The sequence below is a fragment of the Rhinolophus sinicus genome, linkage group LG05 (genome assembly GCF_036562045.2).
Source record: "Rhinolophus sinicus isolate RSC01 linkage group LG05, ASM3656204v1, whole genome shotgun sequence".
NCBI classification, from domain to species: Eukaryota; Metazoa; Chordata; class Mammalia; order Chiroptera; family Rhinolophidae; genus Rhinolophus; species Rhinolophus sinicus.
Genome location: NC_133755.1, coordinates 84,131,752 through 84,157,189, shown reverse-complemented (window position 1 = coordinate 84,157,189; position 25,438 = coordinate 84,131,752). Strand labels below are relative to the sequence as shown.

The 25,438-nt window shown below is 51.9% G+C and overlaps 1 protein-coding gene across 3 annotated transcripts; it reads right to left on the bottom strand.

The window, feature by feature from the left end:
* Positions 1-359: 359 nt before the first annotated feature.
* Positions 360-21,877, bottom strand: FGD2 (FYVE, RhoGEF and PH domain containing 2). Of its 3 annotated transcripts, none has more exons than XM_019738746.2 (16): positions 21,692-21,877; positions 18,322-18,553; positions 16,664-16,744; positions 15,831-15,979; positions 14,426-14,582; positions 13,873-14,011; positions 13,268-13,326; positions 12,874-13,020; positions 12,047-12,139; positions 7,030-7,109; positions 6,918-6,948; positions 6,377-6,466; positions 5,628-5,759; positions 2,649-2,795; positions 1,298-1,444; positions 360-943 (listed from the first exon to the last, which is right to left on the bottom strand). In XM_019738746.2, the coding sequence occupies exons 2-16, from the start codon at positions 18,325-18,327 to the stop codon at positions 728-730; spliced, it is 1,674 nt and encodes a 557-aa protein (XP_019594305.1). In that variant the 5' UTR covers positions 18,328-18,553; positions 21,692-21,877; the 3' UTR covers positions 360-727. The 3 variants fall into 3 exon arrangements, with proteins under 3 accessions (XP_019594305.1, XP_019594303.2, XP_074188968.1); XM_019738744.2 differs by having other exon boundaries at positions 21,556-21,774; XM_074332867.1 differs by having other exon boundaries at positions 589-901; positions 21,556-21,767.
* Between the last annotated feature and the right edge of the window lie 3,561 nt (positions 21,878-25,438).

Here is a 25,438-nt window from a genome sequence, read left to right as displayed (position 1 = left end):
GCTCTGCTACCTGATGGAAAGAGCTTTGACCTTAGTGCACCGGTTTAAAATAAAACCTGACTCTGGCATCCGCCAGCAGTGTGGCCTTGAGCTAATGACTAAACCACGCTAGGGCTCAGTATCCCTATCTGGAAAATGGGGATTATCAGTCCTGAGGGTGAAATGAGATAATCCATGTAAAACGTTTCTTATTTCTTCTTATTATTATTACTGCCATGCCTGGCACTTGCTAGGTGTTCAACCAGTGGTCGTTTGCTTTCTTCCTTCTTCATCTGGGTAACGAGGCCGTGGGTACTCCTGAAACATACCTGTGCCTCCCCCATCCCAGACCAGTTAAATCAGAAATCTTTGATGATGGCTACAGGTATTGTTGTTTTCTTTTTTTAAGTTTTAGTTTATTTTCACATCTTTTCCATGGGTATTTTTAAAAGATCCCTGGTGATACTACTATGCAGCCCACGCTGAGACCACATTGGTGACCAACAATCCTGGGCGACCTGGGACTTCCCTGGTTTTACCACTGAAAGTCCCATGTCCTCGGAAGCCCCTCAGCTTGGTCACCTCTCCACCTCTTCCCAAAGGAATGGACCCATGTTTTCTAAATCCCAAATCAGGACACATGGTCTGGGCCCAGGTGACTAGCAATCAATGATTTAAAACTCAGCATGGGGTGGAAGGTCACAGCGTGCAGGAGCCGGGCTCTGAGGGGGAGGGGGCTGGCTGTGGCTCAGTCAGACAGATCCCCATCGTTGGGTCCCCTGGGGCTCCAGCCGCTGGCCGCCCGCTCCATAGCTTTCATCCAGCGGCCCCTCAGCTCCTCAGTTTCGGCTTTGAAGGTGTAGAGCTGGCCTGACTGTTGCAGCTGGAAGACCCGGGGGTCCCCTTGGGGCCCTGCTGTCACCTGGTAGCCCAGCAGGGGAATGGAGGTGTGAGCACGAATATCCTGGGAGGGAGGAAAGAGCTGTGGGCAGCTGTCTTCTCATTCAGCCCCACCGTCTGGGTCATTTGAAGGTGACAGCCACACACCCACCTCTCACTCCCCACACAGGGTGGCTGGCAGGAGGGCATCAAGGAAGAAGAGAATTGGCTGCCCCTTGAGGGCAAAGCAATTGTGACCTAGTGGGTGGGTCCAGCTTTGAAAGCCACTAATCCTGTGACTGGCGGGAACCATGTCTTCACTGGGCCTCGGTTTCCTCATCCAACATATTGGGCCAACAATACTCACCCTGCCCGCCCCCTGTACCCTGCCCCACACTGTGAGAGGGCCGAGGCCTGGGGGAGCAGGTGGTGGCATTACCTGAGGGGCAGCATAGACATAGAGCACGAGAGGGTCATCCCGGGGGATCACACACCAGCCCCGGCTGCCGCTCTTGCCCCACTTGTCCCCGACGAGCTGCAGGAAGCTGCACATTAGGCTCTGCTCAGACCCCGCCGTGGACCCTTTCTAAAATCAGAGAGAGAGACTGTCAGGGAACAGAGCACCACTATGTGACAGACATTGGTCTGGGGGCTTGACAACCACTATTTCTAATGCCTGCAGCAACAGTGCAAGGAGGGTTATTTGCCTGAGGCTCAGAGAGGTCACATCACAGGCCTGTGGTCACACAGCTGGCCAGCGGCAGAGCTGCAGTCAAACCCCAGCTAGCCTGAACTTGGGGTGGGTGCTGAGAGGACTTATCACCTACAAGTTCCCTCAGGGAGCAGAACTGAGGGGCCTGATAAGGGGGGCTGACCATCCCCTCTCTCCAGAGGCAGGCTGTGTTGCATAGTGGTCAGGGAGAGCATGAGCAGGGGCTGGACCAGAAGAATGGAGAGTATTGGAAAGCAGGCAGGTGTCCCTGGAAAGGAACCAACGTGAAACCTGCGAGCTGTGGTCAGTTGGAATAGGCTGGGGTCTTCTTCCACCTCCCAAGGGGAGTGGAATGTCAACCTGGCCTTTAATGAGTGAGGGGCAGTGGGCCGTGGTACCCAGCGCGGGGCTGAGTTATGCTGTACTCGTAGCAGGTGCTGTATTCGTAGTTAGTGCCCCATCGGTGCTGACTGGCATTGAGGGAGACGCCTGGGGAGTGCTTGTGGGGTGGAGAGTGGCTCAGCGAGGCCCCAAGGGCAGCAGAAAGGACGTCTGTGGTAAGGTCAGAGAGCTGGCTCCTAACTTTCTGTGTGACCTTGGGCAAGTCACTTCCCTGGGCCTGAGTCTCCTCCATGGGATAGGTCCCGGAAGTCCCTTCCAGTTAGAATGGAGTCTCCAGTCTGCCTCTTTCCAACAGTGGGACCCTGACCTAGATCCTCAGTTTCCTCATCTGTAAAGTGGATTCAGTAACACCAGCTCTCTTCACCTCCTGGGACTGTTGGGTAGGACATGGGGACATGAAGAGGAACTGTCCCAGAGGGGCTGTGAGATTATTGGATGGGGACACAGGGGAGAGGTGGAAGAGCCAGAACAACAACTTGCCGCCAAAAGTTGCTTCCGTTTGGTGACAGGCCCAGCTCTGTTTGGCGGGGAAAGGATGGGGGTGTGTCTGTGGGCAGAGGGAGGAGGAGGGAGAGTGTGACCACAGCTGGCTTTCCCTCAGCACCTAGGACAGTGCCAGCACGCGGTGTGGTGGGCGCCCTGCACCCACTTGCTGAGTGGAGGGTGGTGGCCTCACCTCCAGGATGTGCCGCCTCCTGTCGTCCTTGTCCTCGGGGAGCACGTTTCCAGTGAGGAACGTGTAACAGCTGAAGCAGACTCGGTTGGGCCTGTTGTCATCATATTTGAGCTCAGCCCGGTAGTCAGAGCACCTGGCACACACCACCTGGGGGATGACAGGCAGGAGGGGTTTGGAGCCTGAGGTGAGGCAGAGAGGACCGTGTTCGTACCGGGGCCAGTGAGGTGGGGGTGTGAGAGCCACCAGGGACAGGAGGAAGAAACAGGAGATTCAGGAGAGGAATGGAGGCAGAGAGGGGTCTTCCCCATGCTGGCAGAGGCCCAGCCGCCTGGAGGCAGCGGTGAAGGGGGAGAGCTCAGAGACTCTGGGCTCCTTAAGCTGGGGGTTTGAGGTCTGGACCCCACTGCAGATGCCTCAACTTCTCTCCCCTTCAGATTCCTCTTTTGGGAAGGCAGCTGCTAACCCCAGGGCCTAGCCCTGCACACACCCCTGCATGTGATTCACTTCTCCAAGTGCTCTCTGTCCTCTCTACCATCTCACCTGACTCTCCTAGCAGCACCCCCAGGTGAACAGCGCCAGGGCTTCCATCCTCACCCGACAGCAAGCGCAGGGCAGCCCAGAGAAGGCAGCGACTTGCTGAAGGCCACACAGCTCACTGGCAACAACTGGCCCTCTGGTGGTTTAGCTTTAAGATTCATGCCAATTTTGCATTCCACGCAATCCTAGAGTCTAGCGTGTTCCAATACAAAATGATGGGCTGGTTGTTTTTGCCAGGAAGATCTGCCATGGGTACTCTGTGGCGTGGGGCCCACCCCCAGCCCACCATGGAGAGGACCCCAAGAAGGCCGATGTGGACCACGCTGGGGAGACAGGGTGAAAGAGGCATGATGAGACTGGGAGAGAAACACGGGGTGCTGCTGCAGGATGCGACTTCCAGGAAGACAGGGGTGTCACAATGAGTCCAGGATGTGGGCTTGGAAACGGGGAGCAAGAGGTAGAGATGAGGGGGGAAGGATATTTATCAGGGAGCTCCTCTGTGTGCCCAGCACAGCAAATAACCTGGGAGGGCCCCGCAGGACAAGTCCTGGGCCTGCCCCACCCTCACCAGGATTCCCGTCTGGCAGGTGGGAGACAGAAACTGGGCACCAAACCACCAAACCACTGAGAGAATGACTCACAGAGTACAAAGGTATGCATAGGCAGGAGAAACCCCAAAACCGGGCCGAGGGTATCGCACACAGCCTCACATAGGAGGAACTACTTCGGGAGTATTTTATTTCTCATTGAGATGAAAAATATTTTTTATATTATTAATCTATTTATTTTCTCTTCTTCCAACTTTTTATTTTGAAAAATTTCAAACCTGCAGATAGGTTGAAAGAATAATACAATGAAACCCCACCACCACCCAATTCCTCAGTTGTTAACATTTGCTTTCTCTCTCTCTCTCTCTCTATATATATATAATTTTTTTCTGAACCAGTTGAGTATAAATTATCGTGATCATGACACCTCACCCTTAAATATGTAGTTGATATCAACCAAGAACAAGGACACTCTCCTGCCCATTAACAATGTCCTGTTCACACTCGGGAAATTTAACATCGACACAATATTATCTACATATGGTTCATAATCAAATTTCCCTCAACAGCCCCAATAATGACCTCAGTAGCTGGTTTTGTTTTTCCCATCCAGGATCCAATCAGGGATCATACATTTCATTTATCTGTCAGAATATTTTATTTCTTCCATGTACCTGCAAGCTAGGGAAGTGGGTATTGTTATATTGTTCTTTGTGCCTTTTTGTATTTCTTAACTGTTTAAAATAATTTTTAAGGAGCTACTTACAAAGCCACAAGTGTGAATTGACTCACCTCTTATTTACAGATGGAATCACCAAGAACAGTAGCGAATCTCCAGAACCTTTCTATTTGGCTCTGGGGTGTAACTCGTCACTTACATCTGAACAGAGGTGTGTCCCCAGTCCTAGAAATTTGCTTTGTGTCCTGATTGCAGTTTAACACATCTTGGGGACACCTCCCTGACCCAACCTGCCCAGCTGGTCTCCTGTCCCCAGGAAGTCATTAAAGACTAAGTTTGTAAAGGGCTTCTCTGTTTGCAGAGTAAATGGAGGGGCTTGTGATGCAGAGAACAGCTCAAGTGCAGCAGGTGCTTAAAAAGCAAAATCAGATCTGCCTCTGATCACTGGGCTTGAGCTGATAAGAGGGACAAGTGGAATGGACAGGTCCTTTCCTCAATCAGCTGGTGACTCACTCCTCTGTGAGCCCTGCCTGAACTCTTGAGGGGGAAGGCAAGGAGGAGGAAGAGAGGGAAAGGAGTGCACCTTCTTTTGTTGAGTCCTCACCGGTATCCTGGAGGTGTCTGTCTATTCTAATCCCCATTGTACAGGTGAGAAAGCTGAGGGCCGAACCTGGTGGGCAGACTTAGCAATAGAGCTGATCGCACGCTGGAGTGCTGAGGACTTGCCAAGAAGAGGAGGGGACAGTGAGCCGAGGTCGGTCATGAAGAGAGGACAACGAGGGATGGATATAGCAGGCATGGGGCTGATGCGGTGGTTGGTGGGTGCAAGACCTGAGCGGGGCTGAGGGACTCGAATGCCCCCACTCTGGAGCTGGAGACCATTTCCTGGTGCTGGATCTGGGGGCCTCGGGAAATGGCGGTGAATTAATAGGGTCACTTTGTGGAGTGTCCTGAGCAAGCCGTTTAACCTCTCTGTGCCTTGTCTCCCTGTCTGTGGAATGAGGATAATGCAGACCCTGCTTCACAGGTGGATGCTGCGAGGTCCACACACGGTAGCTACATGCCTGGCACTGAGATCACACCCAGCGCTTCTGGGCTGCCCTGAAGCCGGCAGAGTCGGCGGGGAGGGGAGAGTGGGGCGAGCAGGGCCTGAGGAGAGAGGGCAGAGGCTAAAGGGGGACAGGTGGAGGCAGGGGTGCTGGCAGGAGTACTCACGTAGCCACAGGCCCGGCAGTGGTGGCGACGGCGCGTCAGGGCGTTGAAGGGCTCCTGGCAGCGCATGCACATGGTCACCATCTTGTCCCGGACCCACTGTGGGGCCCGGAGGCCCAGCTCCTCGGACTGCAGCTGTTGGGGAGCAGGGCGGGGACTTCGTGACCCTCTTGTGCCCCCTCCCTGAGGCCCTGGGGCCCCTGCCCCCCTGTTTGTGGTGGGGCTTATGTGTGTGGTGCTTCCCAGTGGCTTCACGTGGAGCTGACTGAACTAATGAAGACTGTGTGGTAGGTGGCTTACTATTAGTCCTGTTTTACAGGTGAGGAAACTGAGGCCCAGAGAGGTCAAGTGACTCAGCAGAGACACCCAGCAAGTCAGAGCTCAGAGCTCGATTTAAAATCCAGTCACAGAAACTCTCCCTGACCCCCACCCTCCCGCCTCCCTCTACCTCTCTTTGTTCTTACTCATCTCAGGCACTTTCAGACCCAAACCTGCGCCGCCGCCCCTGACGGCCAGAGCTGTATAGACGTGCAGTCCGTCTTAGGGGTGGTTGCGTACAGAGGCTCCCACAGGAATTGTTTACTAATAGGGAACCTTTGGCACTGAGTCTCTGAGTAGGGCGATGTGGGGGGAGGGGTTCCCCCTTCAAATCACTCCTGGCAGGTGACTCTCCCAGCCCTCCAAGAGGGCCTGGGTAGCGCAGAGCGTGAGTAGCCCTGTGTGCGGCTGGCAGCTCTGCAGTCTTCACTTACCTCCTTCTGGACATCTCCTTCAGGGCCCTGGACCGCAGCCTTAAAGGTTTCATTCCGCTTCTCGATTTGGTCAATGGCGGCCTGGCAGGCCTGAGGCAGGGGCACAGGAGGTGGTTAGAGGGGTGGCAGGGGGCTCACTCATGTGTCCATCCATCCACACATTCGACAAACATTGCTGAGAGCCTACTGGGTGCCAGGCGCTGGATTTTAAGCACACATTGGCTGACTTAAGGGAAGAGAAATGATTACCCCCAGTTTACTGATGTGAAAACTGAGGGTCAGGGATTTTAAGTGATTTGTCCCAGGCCACCCAGCTATGCAGTGAGAAGCAGCATAATTTGAACTCAAGTCTGATTCCAAACTGCCACAGAGCCACTCCTGAGGAAAAGCACGGAGGAGCTGGGCACACACCCACTCCTCCCCCCACATGAGGAAAAGCACGGAGGAGCTGGGCACACACCCACTCCTCCCCCCACAACCCCGCTCCCACACACATGCACCCCTCCCTCCCCCTCAGCCCAGGGAGGAAGCGTTCTGATACCTGCATCCAGGAAATCATTTCCTCCTGGGACCTGCCCAGAAAGTGAACACGGGTGTTGATGAAAGCAGACCCTCCCAGTTTCCTGCCTCCCCGCCCCCAGCCCGCCGCCTACCGGGCTTGCAGCTCCAGGGTGCGCTGCTTCCCAGACACCAGGAAGGAGTGCGGGAACTCGGCATCAGTCAGCTCCCGCACCTGCGCGGAAATAGGACAGACACCGGACTGCCGTTCAGACTTGTCCCACCGCCCCCAGGCAGTGTGGGTGGTGGAGGTGGGTTGTGCTCAATGGACAATTCAAATTCCAGGAACAGGGATAGGGAGCTTGTTCACTGTCTCCCTAACCTTATGGAGCTAAGCAAGTGCACGTGCACTGGGCCTGGCTCTGAGCAAATCGGACTTTCAGCTTCTGGAATTTAGCAGCAGCTAAATTGGTCCAGTGTGAGGTAGGGGTGACAGTTCCTGACAAAGGTTTCTCCAAAAATGGAAATTGGGTCACAAATTGGATTTGGGGACACCATTTTTTCAAGAGCAGACCTAGGGCCTCGAATAAGACTCTTTTTCCCATACGGTGAATGAAAGAATTGCTCGCCCAATTCATAGATCAAGCAGATCTTGTCTTTCACCATCTTCTTGTCCCAGAATACCACAGAGTCCTGAGGCCATTATGAAAGCTACCAGTCAGAGAGAGCTCGCTAAGTGACAGCCGTTGAGCTCAGGGCTCTCCATGCGTGTTCTCATTTAATCCACACAACTGTTGAACCCACCGATCAGTCCTAATGCCAACAGCCACCCCAGGGGCAGTGTCTTCCAGCTCGTTTTCCTGCAGAGCTGAATCTGGTCAGGTACCTCTCCAGGTTACCTACCAGTTTACAAGAAATATAGGGGACTGTGGGACATGTTAAATGACGCCACAGGGCTGCAGTCAGCAAAATCCAGATTATGAGAGACTCTACCAAAGAAATTATCTTTTTCTTCTTCAATAAATAAATGGGGAAAAAAGTGAGACAGGGAGGTATGATGGATTAAAAGGGGTGTAAGAAGTGTATTACTAATGATTCAAGCAGATCAGCTGTGAAAAGACGTGTATGAGACAGCCAAGGCAAACCCAAGGATCTTAATGTTACTAAATAATCATTATTAATTTGTCAGATGTGATAATGGTACTGCTGTCATGTTTTAGGGCCAAAAAAAAAAAAAAAGAGTTCTTATCTCTTATAGACATACTGAAGTATTTACAGGTAGAATGATTGTGTATGCGGGATTTGCTCTTAAATAATCCAGTGGAAAAGGGGATTAAGAGGAGAGATGCTGAGGAAACAAGACTGGCTTTCAGTGACAACTGTTGAAGCCAGGCGATGAATACATGGGGGTTCACTGTACCATTTCCTTGGTTTAAAAATATCCATAATAAAAAGTTAAAGAAAATTTTCACAGCAATCTTGGGAGGGGGATATTATCACCCTCATTTAGGAGATGAGGACATGGAGACTAAGAGAGGGCAAGAGAGCTGCCTGAGGTCACACAGCATCTAAAGGGCAGAATGAGGATTCAAACTCAAGTTTTTGGCCTTCAAAGGTAAAATGGAAGAGCATCTATTTCCACCCACCCTCCAGAGTCCTGCACGCACAGACCTCTCCCAGGTGGTGTGGAGAAGCAGTCACAAAGGAAAGCTAAACCATAGACTTAGAGCCCAAGAGCCCTAGTGTGGGGGAACTTTGTTGTCATTGAATCCATCTGACACTTGAGCTCCTCTGCTGGCTCCCTGCTACATGTGACCACTTTAAAGAGGCCCCCCCACATCCCAGAGAGCATTAGACTCTGGGCACACCCTTCTTCATGTTAGGTCTGGTCCACCCTTCGGGACCGCAGAACCAGTCTGCCCCCTCTTGGACTCGATAGTCTTGGCAATGGAGAGGCTCTGAGGGCTTATAGAGGGAGAAGCTCAGGTGGAAAGAGGCGTGTGGGAAGTCACTCCAGCAGTTGTGTGTAAGGTCTGAAGGGCTGGATCTGGGGGAAATGGCACAAACCAATTGCCCAAAGGCCAGTTAGGAAGTGATGCCCTAAGTAGTCCAGGCCTACTTAGGGCCTGCCTGTACCTGGGAAGAGAGAAGAGGTTTCTGCCTGGGGGACAATATCAGAAAATCTGGCAAGACTCCTTGGGTGAGGGAGAAGGGAGAAGGAAAAGAAGAGATAAATCTAAGGTTTGGAGTCCAGAGGTAGGAAGAAACATGATGCTTTTAATAGACCTGGGAGGAGCTGCTGACATGAGGGTCCAGGGCCGTCTACCTCTGCAGACGGAGAGGATGAAGTTTTCTAGAGAACAGTTTCCTGAGTGCCCAGTTTCAACCACCCCCAAGTCTGGGCTGGTTCAGGTCCCTGCTAGCCCATACAGTGCCTTTGTGCTAATTAGAAAAAGACACCACTTCCTCAAAACACCTTACTGACATCTGTTGGCAAATTGGCCTAATAGTCAGATATTGTTGGAACAAGATGCTTGACTGCCATCTGCCGGACAATGAGAACTGTTAATCTACCATCTGTGACAGCAGCTGTGGGTGAGGTGTGGCTCATCTTAGCTGAGGTGAGCTCGTGCAGTGCACAACCGTGGTGCATGGAGACCCGCAGGGGGCGGTGTGTGCTCACATCCCTTCCTTCTTCCTAGGCTGGCCCTGTGCAGGATGGCACAACGTTAGAACCAAGTCAGACCTCAGGGAGACTCAGCTGCTGAGAACCAGGCCTCCCTGACACCCAGGAAGGAGGAGGCCAGGGAGGTTATAGGCCAATGGGAAACATGATGGTCGCAGGCCATACCTGCCTCCAATTGTCAGACTCAGAAAATGGTTCCCACACAGTCATGGCCAGATAGTCTGCACCTACCAGGCCTGTGCCATCCAGGAGAGGGTGCTGTGCCGCCACTGGAGCACAGAACATGCCCTGCGGGGAACAGCTCACTGGGACTGGCAGACGCCAGGAACCTGGCACACGCTGGGACCATGAGCCCTAAGTGTCTGACATTCAGCCCCATCTCTATTTTTTTTCTTATGACTCTGTTTTAGTCTCTATATTTCTTGGCTTTTCTACCTGTCAGTCAGTGTCTGCCTCTCCTTTTCTATACCTGGGTCTCTGCCAGTCCTAAGACAGGGCTGTCTGTCTCCATTTGTCTGTCTGTAACTCTTCATAAACCTGCCTTTCTCAGTCTCACTCACCAGGGCTCCCAGAAATACAAGCCTGCACATGCTTCTTCCAGCCCCAGCCCTCAGGACACCCGGGACAGGAGGGATGAAAAAGGAGTGGTCAAGAAGGTTCGTTCCCCCGCCATTTCCTCTACTAGGCCTGCAATTCTGCCATAAGCTTTATTCCTCAGGGTTGAAGGCTTAATAGGACACAGCGTAGTCTGGGGAGCAGACACAGGGGCTCTGGGCTCTGTTATACCTGAACCTTCAACCTGGATCGACCCCAAGCAAGTTACTTAACCTTTCTAGGCTTTAGGTTCCTTATAGTTTTTAAAGATTTCATTTTTTTAAAAAATGTTTCAAGTTCACAGCAAATTGAGAGGAAAGTACAGAGAGTTCCCATATACCCCCTGCCCCCACACATGCGCAGCCTTCCCCATTATCAACATCCTGCAGCAGAATGGCACATTCATTAACAACTGAAGAGCCTACATGGATGGACACATCATGGTTTACATTAGGAGGCAGGCTTGCTGGTGCACATTCTGCGGGTTTGGGAAAACGTATAATGACCTATCATTATATCATACAAAATCGTTTCACTGCCTTAAAAATCCTCTATGCTGTGCCTCTTCATCCCTCCTTCTCTCCTAACCTATCGCAACCATTGATCTTTTTACTCTCTCCATAGTTTTACCTTTTCCAGAATGTCATATAGTTGGAATCATACAGTATGTAGCCTTTTCAGATGGGCTTCTTTCCCTTAATAAGATGCATTTATGGTTCTTCCATGTCTTTTCACTGATTGATAGTTCATTTCTTTTTAGCACTGAATAATATTCCATTGGATGTATCAGAGTTTATTTCCTTATTTTTAAAAATGGGATCAACTACAGATAGTTGAACACAGGCAAGCTGCACACAGTAATTCAACAGTCTCATTTGCAGAGGCTGCCAACTGAAAACAATCTAAATGTCCCTCAGTAAAGGACTGGCTGAATGAGCCACGGTGCAGGCACACATTGGGCCACTCGGTCCTCTGCAAAAGGAGGACCGAGCTCCTCATGAGCTGACACACAGCAACCCCTAGAGTTACTATTTAGCTAAAAAAGCCAAGCACAAGATAGAGTATGTGAAAACCTGTGTCACTGTTGATGTGAAACAAAAGCAAGGGAGCAGTAATAATACAGTATTAGTTTGTGTGTGTGAAGACTACCTCTGGAAGGCCTCATGATAAGCCAAGGCTGCCTCCAGGAACGGGACCTTGGGGAGGAGACTTTGCATTGTATATATTTTTTATATTGTTTGAGTTTTGGAATGTGTATTACCTATATTTTTAAAGTAATAAAATTATTATTTTTAAAAGATTAAAAAACCCAAAACCGCCCCTACATCACAGGGCTGGTAAGGAGATCTGATGGGATGAGGCAGAGCCCGACCGACGGTGACTGCCTATTAGTGGGCACTATTACGGACTGCTGTCCCGGCTCTTTTGTGGCCACCTCTGGATGGGGACACATAAAGCCAGCAGCTGAGCTGACAGTGTAGACCCTTCCTACTCAAAGTGTGGCCTGTGGACCTGCACTGTCAGCACCGCCCGAAGCTGTCCAGAAATGCAGAATCTCAGGCCCCTCCCCAGACCTGCTGAATCAGAACCTGTATTTTAACAAGACCTTCAGGGGGTTCATGTACTTATTAAAGTTTTGCAAGCCCTGGTGAAAGCAGAGTGAGGCCAGGCTGGGCGGGCACCCGACCCAAAGGGGGGGCCAGGCCTGCAGGGGCTACGGGAGGGCTGGGGGCCCAGATGGGAGAGCTCTAACCGCAAACTCTCCCACCTCCGCGGTGGCCCAGGACTTGGTGGGTACTTGGTTTGAGAACCAGGGTGAGGCCCTCCTAGTCCTCCCCATACTTGGGCCTACCCTCGGGGTGAATCCCGACAATGCTTGGGGTGCTTCTCACCTTCATCCCAGCCACGTCGATGCGGGTCCTCACCTGGAAGTGAGCGCCCACCTGGATGACCCTGGGCACGCAGTAGAGCAGCATGTTGTTGAACTGCAGTGGACACAACGTGAGCATGTGTGAGCGTGTGTGTAGTGGCGGGTCAGGGAAGGATGGGGGGGCTTCCCCGAGGGTGGGCCAGGCACCACTGGTCTCCTTCCCCTCCCGCCACACTCTGGGCCAGCTCGAGGATGTCTGTCACAGGTTGTGAGGAAGGGGTTGTCCAGCCCCGCCTCCAACGAGGATGGTCACTGCATGTTTGCCCTACCTGTGGGCTTCCAGGGACCACAGCAGGGCTCAGAAACCTATGAGGCCTTTCTCAAGGGGGCTCAGGGTGGCAGGGGCTTACTAAAGGGGTCACGCCCTCCCCCAGACCTCTAGGCAGGACCAGTTTCCAGATCTCCAGGAGACCGCTGCCTTTTGGAGTGCAAACCCAGGCAGTTCCTCCTAGTAGCTAACCTAACTCCCTCCTGCTGTGCAGTCCTAGAGCACAAATAACACCACAGGCTGGAAGCAAACCGACTGGGTTCTAATGCTCACTCGGTTGCTTCCTAGGGCATGTGTGCGAAAGCCCTCAGGTGGAAATCCCTGAGGCCTGGAGGCAGCACTTGTCCAAAGCCACCCAGATGTCAGAGCACAGAAGGTCAGAGAAGCATCCCAGTTCCTCCTGCAGTACCAGGTGGACACCAGGCGGGCAGGACCTGGGCAGTGCGGCCCATGACTTCCCTCCCCAGTGCGGGGAGTGGCGGGGGGGGGGGTAAGGTGGGGGGAACTTAGCATCCTCCTACCAAGAAAAGGTAGCGCTCTATGGGGTCGCTGCGGCGGAAGGAGATCTTGAGAACGGGGCCCTCGCGGAGGAGGGTGTTGGAGGGGTCCACGATGTCGTCTTCCAGGCCCAGGCGCTGGTACACCTCCCACAGCTCCTGCAGTCGCTCCTGGGGACAGGGGTGCACCCTCAGCCACGGCCGGGCAGGGTCCACCTCCTTCTGGAAGTTTTGCCTTGTGTGTACAGGGTCAGGGTATGAGAGGGAGAGCAGCAGTGGGGCCCGTGCCACGGGGCGGGATCAGGGGATGAGCAGATAGAGAGACCTGGGTGGGTTGAGGGAGGCAGAGAGCCGCAGGCAGGAGGTGACAGGCCCTGGGATGCCAGCTGCTCCCAGCCCTGAGAGCGGGGCTGCTCACCATCTCAGTAATGGCTGCGTTGGAGTGCTGCGCGGCTGAGAAGATCATGTCCAGGGCTTCTGAAGGAGAACGAGGGTGAGCCAGAGTTATCCCCTGGAAGTCTGGGGCTGGTGGCTGAGGTAGGAGGTCCTTCAGGCCTAGCAAGCTAGCCTCGGGGCCTGCTGTGAGCGCCCCCTGCAGGAGCCCTCCCAGTGCAGCCCAGCAGGTGAGGTGTCTGGATGATGGGGGGCCATTTCCCCCTCAGGGTGGAGAGACTGGAAGCCGCTGAAAAGACAGGGCTTAGGCGATTGGCTTCTGTGTCTCTCACTGTTCCCCAAAGTGAGCCAGACCCAGAGGGTGCAGTGGAAAGAGCATGGGCTTCAGCCTCCTACAGGCATGGCTTCAAATCCCAGCTCTGCTCCTTTCTGGCTGTGTGACCTTGAGCAAGTCACTTAAACTCTCTGGGTCTTAGTGTCCTTGTCTGTAAAAAGTGCTATAATGTCTACGAAATACCAAAAATCGATGCTGATGGCTGATGGTCATCACAGCATGCTAGCAGGTGCTCATTAAATATATAGGAGCGGCTCAGGCCTCCCCAGCCCCTGAATCCCCGGGGGTGTCCTCACTCTGGGCATCGGCCCTGTCTGGGGCCTCAGCTGGCAGCTTCTGGACGTACTCCTTGAGCAGCAGCTCGTAGCGTGGGATTCTCTGCACAGGTTCCAGCATGTGGTGCTGCAGGGTCAGGCTGCCCGAGGCCTCGCTGCTCTTGGGGAGGGACAGTGGGGGGGGGATAGTGTGGGGTGAGAGTGGGGAGGGATGGGGGAATAGTGTGGGGTGAGAGTGGGGAGGGTTGGGGGAATAGTGTGGGGTGAGAGTGGGAGGGTTGGGGGAATAGTGTGGGGTGAGAGTGGGGAGGGATGGGGGAATAATGTGGGGTGAGAGTGGGGAGGGGTGGGGGAATAGTGTGGGGTGAGAGTGGGAGGGATGGGGGAGTAGTGTGGGGGAGTGGGGAGGGGTGGGTCAGGCTTCCCCTCAGGGCCATGGGAGTGGGCGGGGCGGATGGGTACCAAAACTTGTGGAAGCACTGAACCTAAGAGATACCCCAAATCCCTGGGGAAACTGAGGCACTGCACAGGGGGTGGCAGTGCAGGCTCTGCCCCGCCTCTACCCCAGCCTCACCTGAATGCGGGTAAGAACCTCCTGGAATTGGGGAGACTTTTCAGTCCAGGTCGCCAGCAGCTCAGCAGCCCGCTCAAAGTTCTTGACATACTCACTATACATCTTCAGGAAGGGGGCCAGTTTCTGGATCACGTCACCGATACGTGGGGTGGCTGACCTGCAGGAGGGGCACTCAGGCGTTATCCTCGGCCTGAGGACCTCCTCTCTTGATTCTAGGCTCCCTGAACCCCCAAAGCAGCGTTTCTGCCTCATTTCTTGGTGCAGGCAATGGGCGGCATGTCATCCTCCCTCATAAGTGTGTGGTTTGCCCCTCTTAGACTGTGAGCCCCCTAAGGGCAGATGCTGTTCTCCCACAGATTGGGCTCTCCCAAAGGCCCAGCTAGGCCCAGGACGGGTGTTCACTAATGACTTGGTACTTGTAACAATGACAAGGGCCACATGCCAAGCAGTGCCCAAGACACGCTGCATGTCTCGTCTCGGTCTCGTCTCGTTTCCTTCTCACAACCCTGCAGGGCGAACAGTTCTTGGCCCATCTTAGCATGAGGAAATGAAGGCTCAGAGAGGTAAGTCTTAGCCAGGATCATCCTGGGGTAGGGCCTGAAGGTCATTCACCCCAGGGACTGTTACAGCAAAGCAGGAAGGAGCCACCCTGTGGAGCTGGCCTGAGTTCGACTCCCAAGTACACCTCTCACTCTAGTTCACGGGCACGTCACCTTGCCTCTCTGTGCCTCATTTTCCCATCTGAAAAAATGAAAATGATGGTAGGTGACCTCATAGGGTTGTCTAAAAAAACTTTTATTGTGAAACCTTTGAGGCAAACATAAAGTAAAAAGAATATAATAATAATGAACCCCTATATATCCATCCCTGGATTTAACAATTACTAACATTGTTCTTTGCCCAAGATTTTTAAAGGCCATCCCAGACATCATGGCATTTCTTGGGCCAAATACAGAAAGCAAGTAATTTCATCACTAAATACTTTAGTGGTCATCTCTGAAAACAAAGAGGGTTTCTTACATAACCACGATGCCATCATCACACAGCGGGCTGATGTGAAGATTAAGTGAGTTAATGGGTGTAAAGCCCAAGGCCGGGCATATCGGAAGCCCTGTTCGTGCTGGCTATTTCTATTTCCACTGGCTCCTAAGTCATTCAGCCACGTGAGGACCTGATCCGTCTCCTTACACACACACACACACACACACACACACACACACGCCTCCCAGGGTTCGTTTGTCCAAGCCCCTTGCTGTGCAGACAATGAGCCCTGAGCGGGAGACTGTCGTGTGGCCACACAGCAAAGAGCAGGAGACAAATAGGTCGAAACCGGTGCCCTGGGGGCTGTGCCCCAGCCTGGCCAGGGCTGTGGTCAGGGGACTCAGAGGCTCCTGGTGGATCTCACCAGTCATCCAGCCGCCGCTGCAGCTCTGGGAGGAAGAACTGTGCGTGGAACTGGTAGATGGAGGAGATGTTGGAGAAGATGAGCCTGACCACATCCTCGGGGAAGGCCTTGCTGCTTCGCGCCTCCTTCAACAGCTCCTGGAAGAATACCTGCAGCCGCCGTGGGGTCACAGGGCGTGTGGCAGAGAGGGGGCCACCCACAGCCACCCAGAGGGAGACAAACAGCCCCGGGGGCTTCGGCAGCCCTCCCCAGCTTACTGAATGCTTTCACCTCCCTAATCTCCCACCATCCTCGCGACAACTCCAGAAGAGATAGGCAGGGAAGATTGTATTCTGGTCATTTTACAGATGGGCAAACCAAGGCCTAGAGACTCAGGGACTTGGCCAAAGGTGGGCAGCTGATGAACGTCAGACATGGGCCAATTCGGGGTCTGTCAAGGTCTTGGACTTTGCCGAGCTAAAGCGTCCTCTGCTGATGTTCAATGATTTAACCCTCTAGCTTTGGGGCTCCTTAAGAAATTGTGAAGGGGTAATAATGGTAAGGATATTGGCATTGGGATGACAGATGGGGATGCAGTGTGAGGCCTGGAAGGACTGGCTGGTGTGTACTCTGCTATATGTGAGGCTCCAAGGGCAGAAGGGGGAACAGTGTTCATGGGCTAAGTACTGATTTCTGCCCCAACTTCAGCCAATGGAGTTAAAGGACTTAGGTTTTCTAGAATCATATTGAGGGGTTCTAACTCTCAGCTCAGTGAGATGGGTCAGGAGGGAGAGCAGGGGTGGGGTGAGGACATCCAGGTGCTGGGGCTCAGGTGAATGGTCCTGGCTACTGGCCTGGTCTAGCAGATGGAGGCGTGCCACATAGGCCTGCTCTGTCACCAGCAGCTCCTGGACGATCCTCTTCTCCTCAGGCTCCTGTAGGGGTTTGGGGGGAGAAGGAGAAGGAGAGGGACAGCTTCAGTCTCCTCTGAGGTGGACCTTTGGCATCGTCTCCAAAGATGTCCCAGTGAAATGCAGCTCCCAACATTCATGCCCTCCCACAGTGCACCTGGGAGGTTTAACTGAGAAAATGGGGAAGAAGTGAAGCTGTGCCAGTTTTGAGCCTAGGCCCCAAGAGGCCTAGAAGCTTCTGCCTGTACTCTCTTGAGAGCCTTGAACCACCATATCTGGAGGTCTGGTTGTCCTGGTGGAGAGACCTTGTGGAGAGGCCACATAGAGCGGAGAAGCCCTGAGACTACAGGGGGAGAGAGACAGAGAGAGTCAGTGACCCAGCCGTGCCGGCTTCCCAGCTGAACCCAGTCTCTTGGCTATCCCTGGCCAGGCACCGGGCTTGAGAGTTGAGCTGCTTGACCATTCCAGCCCCAGCCACCAACTGACTGCAGCCACACGAGAGACCCTATTATGGCTAAATTGTGTCCCCCACTAAATTCATATGTTGAAACTCTAACCTCAAATGTGACTATATTTAGAGATAGGGCCTTCAAGGAAGTAGTTAAAGTTACTTGAAGTCGTAGGGTGAGGCCCTAATCCACTAGGACTGGTACTTTTATAGGAAGAGGAAGGGACACCAGGAGAGCGTCTGCAGAGAAAAGGTCACGTGAGGACACAGCAAGAAGACAGCCATCTACACACCAGGAGAGAGGCCTCACCAGGAACCAACCCTGCCAGCACCTTGATCCTGGACTTCCAACCTCCAGAACTGCAAGAAAATACATTTCTGTTGTATCAGTCACCCCATCTATGGTACTTTACGGCAGTCTGTGCTGACTAGGACAAATGCCAAATGAGACCAGTAGAAAAACTATCCAATAGCATTCCGGTCAACACACAAAATTGTGAGAAATAATACATTGTATCTGGACACTGTATTTTAGGGTGTTTTGTCACAAAGCAGTTAATAACCAGAACATACTATTATGACCACCATCCCCATTTTGCAAGTGAGGAAACTGAGGTACAAAGAGGTTAAAGTGACTTGCCCAAGGTCACACAGTTAGTAAGCAAAAGAGCTGGGACGTGAACCCTGCCACTTGGCTCCAGGTACACCCTGTGATGCAGCCTATCCCTTGCACTCCACAGACGAGGAAACTGAAACCCAGAGAAAGGAGGTGACCTGCCCAAGAACAATCTAAGGAATTAGCACTGGCCTCTATTTCTAGTTGAGATTATTGCCTCCTTCAGTGGGTAAGCTGAGTCCACACCTGGGAAGGGTACCTGGTTCACGAGAGAGAGATCGTTCCAAGCTGTGTGGCCTTGGACCAATTCCTTAAGCTGTCTGAATTTTGATTTCCTTGCCTAAAATTCTCCTACACTGAGGGGTACATGAAATAATACCGGCAGTGGGGTGCATACTAGACAATTAAAAGCCTTTCACGGGGGAGAATTTAGGTTCCAGCTGGGGAAGTGCTGACTCTGACTGGAAGAGAATGTATGGGGAGGAAGTCAGTGGAGGGGACCCCCGGCTCCCCACTTCTATCCCAGCCCTCAGGCACCTGCATCCCTGGCCCCAGGTGGGTCCCAGGCTGGCAAGATTTCCTCCAGGTCCCGCTGGACAGCTTGCTCTTCAGGGAGCTCAGGTACCTCCTGCTGACCGTCCTGGGCCTGGACCCCACGGCCTCCTCCACACTGGGTCTCTCCCATGGTCCTGCGGGAGGGGGAGGCCTGCACCCAGGGCTGTGATGCGTGGCTTCCAGCACGTGGGCTCTGGGTGCTGCTCCCGGTGTCCTGAGAAGAAAGCAGACCTGAGAGTATCCTGTCTGTAGAGTGGAAAGAAGAATAGCACCTTCCTGGTGGGGATTTTGGGGTGATTCATGCAAATCACAGGTGTGCAGTGGCCCCTGAGTAACTGGCTCTCAGGAGGAGTTTGCTAAGTAAAACTTCCAGTTCCCTTCCAATACTTTTTTGGAAGGAACTCCAGTCTTCAAAATGAGTCAGCATGAACTGCGTTTTGTTCTCTGGGGAACTACATACTTCCCTGTTTAGAAGGCAGCAAGGAGCCCTTCTTCTGCACACAGAGATTTTTAAGTGCCCCCCATCACCCTCACCTGTGGACCTCACCCATTTTTAGTCTGTGCAGCAGGAAAGGCCTTAAAACCTTAGTAACTGATACATTGAGGGAAGGTGAGAGCCATAGAACACTGTAAAGAGAGGGCAGAGCTATAAAAGCTGGGGCTTTTTTCAATGGGAGCTATGCCCTACACACCTCTGGGCAGGGAAAGCCAGTCTGGGAGCAGTTTCCCTGTGCCACCAGAGATGGGTCTTTGTAGGACAGCTTTGTTACTCTACCTACTGGATCTGCAGGCCAGTGAAATTCTTTCGATAACAGAGGCAACCCTCACTGAATGTATCCAATGATTTGGCCTGTATCCCATTCCCTTTGGTGTGGAAAGACTTGTGATGACAACACAGGTGGGTACCCTTTTGAGAGAAACGGGCTGGGAAATGGACAACCAGCCAACATTCTGTGAGAAAGTTTTTCATTATCCCCATTTTACAGCTAAGGAAACTGAGGTACAGGGAGGATAAGTAACTTTCAGTTAGGGGTAGCAGAGGTGGGATTCAGACCAGCCAGTCTGGCTCCTGAGCCTTCGCCCTAAACTGTCCATCTCCATTTGAGTCAAGGAGAAACAGGTCCAGAGTCAGTTTTCCTATTGTCCCCTCAGCTTTTCCTATTGTCCCCTTCCCCTCTGGTCCCAAGTCACACAGCTGGTTCGTGGCAGAGGTGGGATTGGGACCCAGTCCCCGATAGCCCCTCACGCGCTCTTCCACCCCTCTCTGGTACCCCAATGCCTAGTTCCTTAGCCCGCAGGTCTGCAGCTCATGGAAGTTGCTGGGCTCAGGCTTTCTCTTCTACATGTGGTTTCAGCTTCTGCATTTTTCTCCAAATGCTCCAGGCCAGCTTCTCTTTCCTCTTCACCCCTCGGTTTCAGATTAAAGTGCTGGAAGCCTTCATAAGAAAGCCCAAGCCAAGCTAGCTGGCATGGGGCCCCTCACACAATAAGGGGTGAATTTCACCCTCTGACAGGGCCTCCTCTGACTCCATTCTGGGCTGAGGGCCGACCCCTCCTGCTAGGGGTTTTGACGTGGGCAAAGCATACATTTTGAGGGTCTCCCTTGGTCGTGCCTGGCGTGCCTTCTTTCCACAGCCATGAAGGTGGTTGGTGGACCAGGAAGGTGGTTCCTAGACCTGTCCTCGGTGCTGAACAGAACGTGCTTGGCAAAGGACCCTGGGAGAGGCAGGGTAAGGTTACCTGGCTCAGGACATTGAACTGCCCTTGTGGGTCCACATCTATGCCACTTCTGCTGGGAAGCCCACAGGAGGCTTTGTCTGCTCTGATGCCCTCAGCACAGAGTCTAGGCTCCTCCCAGGATATCTATTGTCAGTGAGCTGGCGGCATGGTAATTCCATGAGCTTAGCATCCAAAGGCAGAAATCTTCCAGAGAGGGTTCATTCTTTAGGCTCCGTGTCTGCTACAGTTCCTGCGTGATGCTGCGCTGTGCCACCCGCATCCACTCAGGACTGAGGCACTCTTCCCAGCTCCTGGTAGTATGGCAGCTGACAGGTAATTAACTGAATTCCTCTCTGGGAATTGCCCTCCCTGGAAGAGAACTGGCTAACTTCACCCAAGGTGACGTCCACACCAACGACTAGTCCATATACAAAGACCTAGCTTTTGCCTCAACTGGAACAACTTGAGCTCCCTGGGACAGCCTGGGGCCTCTGTTGCAAGTGTGTGGCAGCTCAACTTCTCTCTCTGCCCAATGCTGCATCCCTCACCCCCATAGTGTTGTTCCCAAAACTCCACCCAGCAAATCTCCTGAAGTAAATCTCTATCTCAGAGTCTGTTTCCAGAGAACTCTACTTACAACTGTCCCTAACATGCCTGTAGAGCAGATTGTCACACACACACACACACACACACACCACCCCTGCCACAACCACCAAAGACTTCCACACATCTGGCCCAGGCTTTTCCCTTCAGACAGAAGCCCCTGCATTGCCTCTTGCCCCCTCCCCACCTCTCTGTTCTTTATTTTCTCATCTGTAAGATAGGAATAAAAGTAGAACCTACCCACCCGTTAGGTTTTTAGATGATTTAATGAAATAAGTAACAAAGCCCATAGATAGACTGACCCTACATCCTCATTTACCTGATACAGTCTCCGCTTTTCCTATTGTCCCCTCCCCCTCGCCAAAAAAAATTCAATGGCATTCACTTTCAGTGTCAATTGTGTCATGGTTGGAATGACAAATTATATTGTTATCCTATGTATAAGGAGTAAGTGCTTGATACGTATTAGCTATTATTTCCTCTGGTGGGGCAATGGGTGGAGTTCTGCAGCCCAAACACTGTGTTTGGTCCACCCACTCTCACGCATAATTACACACATGTCTGGACTCTCCCCAACACATCCACACACACCCTACCCTCTCACCTCTGCTCAGCTCCAGGTGCCCCGACAGCATTCTCCCATGCTCTGAGGACCCCCTGACCGAGGGCTCTGGGCCCCGGGCCCTGGGCCCTGCCCAGACAGGAGGAGGTGTCTAGGACAGGGCCCAGAGAGAGAACCGCTCACTTGTGGGGACCCAAGGTGGCCCTGATCCTGTTCCTCAGCCTGGAGGCTAGGAGAGCCTGTGACGCCCCGGGGCGCAGGGCTGCACAGAGGAGCTGGAGGGAGGTTGCCAGTTAGCCAAGGTGACCCTTCCCACCCCCACCACCCCATACCTGCTGTTTTCAAACACAGTCACCAGATTGGACACAGATGCCAGCTTCTCCTTTCGCGCCCCCTCCATCTTGCTGGTCTCCAGGGGCCCTGAAACAGGGAGAGAGGCCTCCGGCCAGCACACTCAGCCACACCAACCTGGGGTCACAGGTGGGTAAGGCATCGGGAATCTGCTCCTGTCTCTCCCAAGGGCTCAGCAGGCCTGCTCCTGGCTTCAGAGTGAAGAAAGAGGAAGTGGTCCCAGAGCCACAGCCCTGAAGGGGAAAGGCCGGTGCTCCCCGCAGAGGGAGGAGCCCGCTCAGGCCCCACCCCTCCCTCACAGGCACTGACCTTTCACTCCTGCAGACCCCCACTTACAGAACCACCACGGGGGCAAGAGGTAGCTTCTTGAGTTGGGCCCTTGGCTGGCCTCTTGGCCTGAGTGTCTCTGGCTAACTACACTTTCTCTCAAGGTCCAGTGGATTTTACACAGTTCTTTCTCAATAACTTCTTTTCTGCATATGACCCTGTTCACTGCTGTAAGGAAAGAGCTTTCTTTCTTTTTTTTAAATTAAAAATAAATCACAAGGGGCCAGCCCGGTGGCTCAGGCGGTTAGAGCTCCATGCTCCTAACTCCGAAGGCTGCCAGTTCGATTCCCACATGGGCCATCATGTGGGCTCTCAACCACAAGGGCTCTCAACCACAAGGTTGCCAGTTCAATCCCTCGAGTCCCACAAGGGATGGTGGGCTCCGCCCCCTGCAACTAAGATTGAACATGGCACCTTGAGCTGAGATGCCGCTGAGCTCCTGGATGGCTCAGTTGTTGGAGCGTGTCCTCCCAACCACAAGGTTGCGGGTTTCAACTCCCGCAAGGGATGGTGGGCTGTGCTCCCTGCAACTAGCAAGGGTAACTGGACCTGGAGCTGAGCTGTGCCCTCCACAACTAAGACTGAAAGGACAACAACTTGAAGCTGAATGGCACCCTCCACAACTAAGATTGAAAGGACAACAACTTGACTTGGAAAAAAAGTCCTGGAAGTACACACTGTTCCCCAATAAAGTCCTGCTCCCCTTCCCCAATAAAATCTTAAAAAAAAAAAAAAAATCACAAAACTGTTAAGGGCTGGCAGGGAGGAGTATGTATTCTTATCCCCCATCCCTACTTGGGTTCTCTCATTTTAATGGCTTCTGTCTCCACCTCGTTGCCCCAGGGGACAGCAACTTCCTCCCTGAAACTCTGATGATAATAATAGCTAATACATAATAACTCTTTTTAGTGCTTTACAAGTATTTTCTTATTTAATTGCACAACTGCCTATTGGGTGGGTCTTATTACTAGCCTGATTTTACAGAAGAAAAAATTGAGGATCAGAGAGGTTAAGTAACTTACCCAAAGACACCCAGTAAGAACACAAAAGAAGTGATATTTCCAAAGCAGAGGTAAATGTCCTATAATTCTAGCAAAGATTTGGTTGGGAGCCTGGATGACCATGTTCTCACTGCTCCATCCTCAGGCCTCCCTGCTCCTGGCACGTTAGATAGTCTCTGCCTGATGCCTCCTCTATCACCGGGCTCCCAGCCCTTCCAGAACAAGTGGGCACTGCCTCTTCTCCCTTATTCAAGCCTCACAGACCCTTCAGGGTTTTCCCACTAGGTTCTGGTCTCCCTTGGCCTAAGCCGGGGCCCTCCATTGAGACTGGTCTTTGTCCTGCAGTGCAGGGACTTGGTACCCAAAGGGCCTGGCACAGCTTCACACTCCAGCGCCTGTGAACCAGGGGGCCTCACACGCCAACAGCCCTGCTCTCTCAGAGCTTCAGCTGAGCAATTTCTTCCAACAGGTGCCTGGCTCCTCCTCCCAATCCTAACCCTCCTAACTTGTTTGTTTGACTCCTAACCCTCCTCACTTCCTGTTTTTACTTTTTATTATGGAGAATTCAGAACACAGAAAAAGTAGACAGAATAATATAATGTACCCCATGAACCTATAAGTCAGACCCAACAACAATCAATTCGCGGTCAGACCTGCTCCATCTGCAGCCACATTCACTCCCCCTTTCCATGTCATTTGAAGCAAATCCCAAACATCAGATGATTTCACCCATAAATATTTCCGCGTGTGTCTGGAAGAAAAAGGTACACACACACACACATATCATGGTAATATTATTCTATATATGCAGACATATGAGGTCTAACAATTGAGTTCGCGAACTTGTTGCAACAATATTGCTAACCTTTTTGATATCAGAGGGATTATTCATTATGAATTTGTACCAACTGGACAAAGATAACCAAGTTTACTATTTGGAAGTGCTGTAAAGGCTGCGTGAACTTTTCAATGCACCAGTTCACACAGGAGGGAGTTTTGAGCCAGTAAACAAATAACTGTATTGGAACTCCCTCCCTACTCACCTATCTGGCCCCCAATGACTTCCTTCTTTACTCAAAGATAAAGGATATATTGAAAGGAAGACATTTTGATGACATTCAGGACATCAAGGGTAATACGACGACATCCCTGATGGCCATTCCAGAAAAGAGTTCCAAAATTGCTTAGAAGGGTGGACTAGGCACTGGTGTCAGTGCATAGCTTCCCAAGGGGAGTCCTTTGAAGATGATGGTAGTGATATTCAGCAATGAGGTATGTAGCACTTTTTCTGAGGTGAGTTTGCGAACTGAATTGTCCAAACTCGTACATATACAGACGGTGCCAAAAAAAGTATACACATTTTAAGAAAGGAAAACTGTATTAAAATTGTAATACTCACTATATACCGATAACAAAAGATGAATACAAGTCACGTTTGACTTCTGCAATTACAAGAGGTGCTCCAAGTGGTTACCATCAGCATCCAGACACTTCTGATTACAGTGATCCACTGCTTGAGTAATGCTGAGCAAAGTGTCCACTTGTATACATTTTTTTGGCACTCCCAATATACATAAATTTTATGTATGTACAGTTGATCTTTGACCAATGTGGGTTTGAACTGTGTTGGTCCACTTATACATGGATTGTTTTCAATTGACCTGAGCAGTTCAATTGACCCACACAGGCCAAACCTGCTTTGTTCAAGGTTCAACTGTACGTTTGGTGGTTGGGATCAAAGTGTGTGGAGGGCTGACTTAAATAATATGCGAATTTTCAACTGCGTGGGAGGTCAGCACCACGCACCCCCATATTGTTCAAGGGTCAACTGTACATGTATATGTAAATATATGAAACAATATTGCCATTATCATACCCCAAGAGATATTTAGCAATAGTTCCTCAATATAATCAAATACCCAGTCAACGTTCAAAATGCTGGTTCCTCATAAATGTCATCTGCTATGGACTGAATTGCGTTTCTCGCAAATTCGTATATTGAGGCCCTAACCCCCAATGTGACTGTATTTGGCCATGGGGAGTTTGGAAGGTAATTAAGGTTAAATTAGGTCATAACAATGGGTTCCTCATCTGATAGGCCTGGTGGCCTTATAAGAAGAGGAAGTGATCTCTCTCTACATCCCCCCCCCCCCCAATCACATGGCTCCAAGAAAAGGCCCTGTACAAGCCAGGAGAGAGTCCTCCCCAGAAACAGAACCCTGACAGACCTTGACCTGGGACTTCAAGCCTCCAGAACTGTGAGAAACACATTCTGCTATTTTTAAGCTTCCCAGTTTGTGGTGTTTTGTTATCGCAGTCTGAGCAGAGTAATTCATCATCATTTTCAAATAAGGTGCACATGTTACAATGAGCTGTCCTGTCTATTAACTCTCTTTTTATCCACAGGTTCACCTTGCTGTTTTTGTTTTCCTGTACAGTATAGCAGAGAGGACACTGGGTTGCTGGCCTTATAGGTCCCGCAGTTGGAACGACGGCAGCACCGGCCTCTGGATTTCCTGTTCGTGGTGGTTAGATC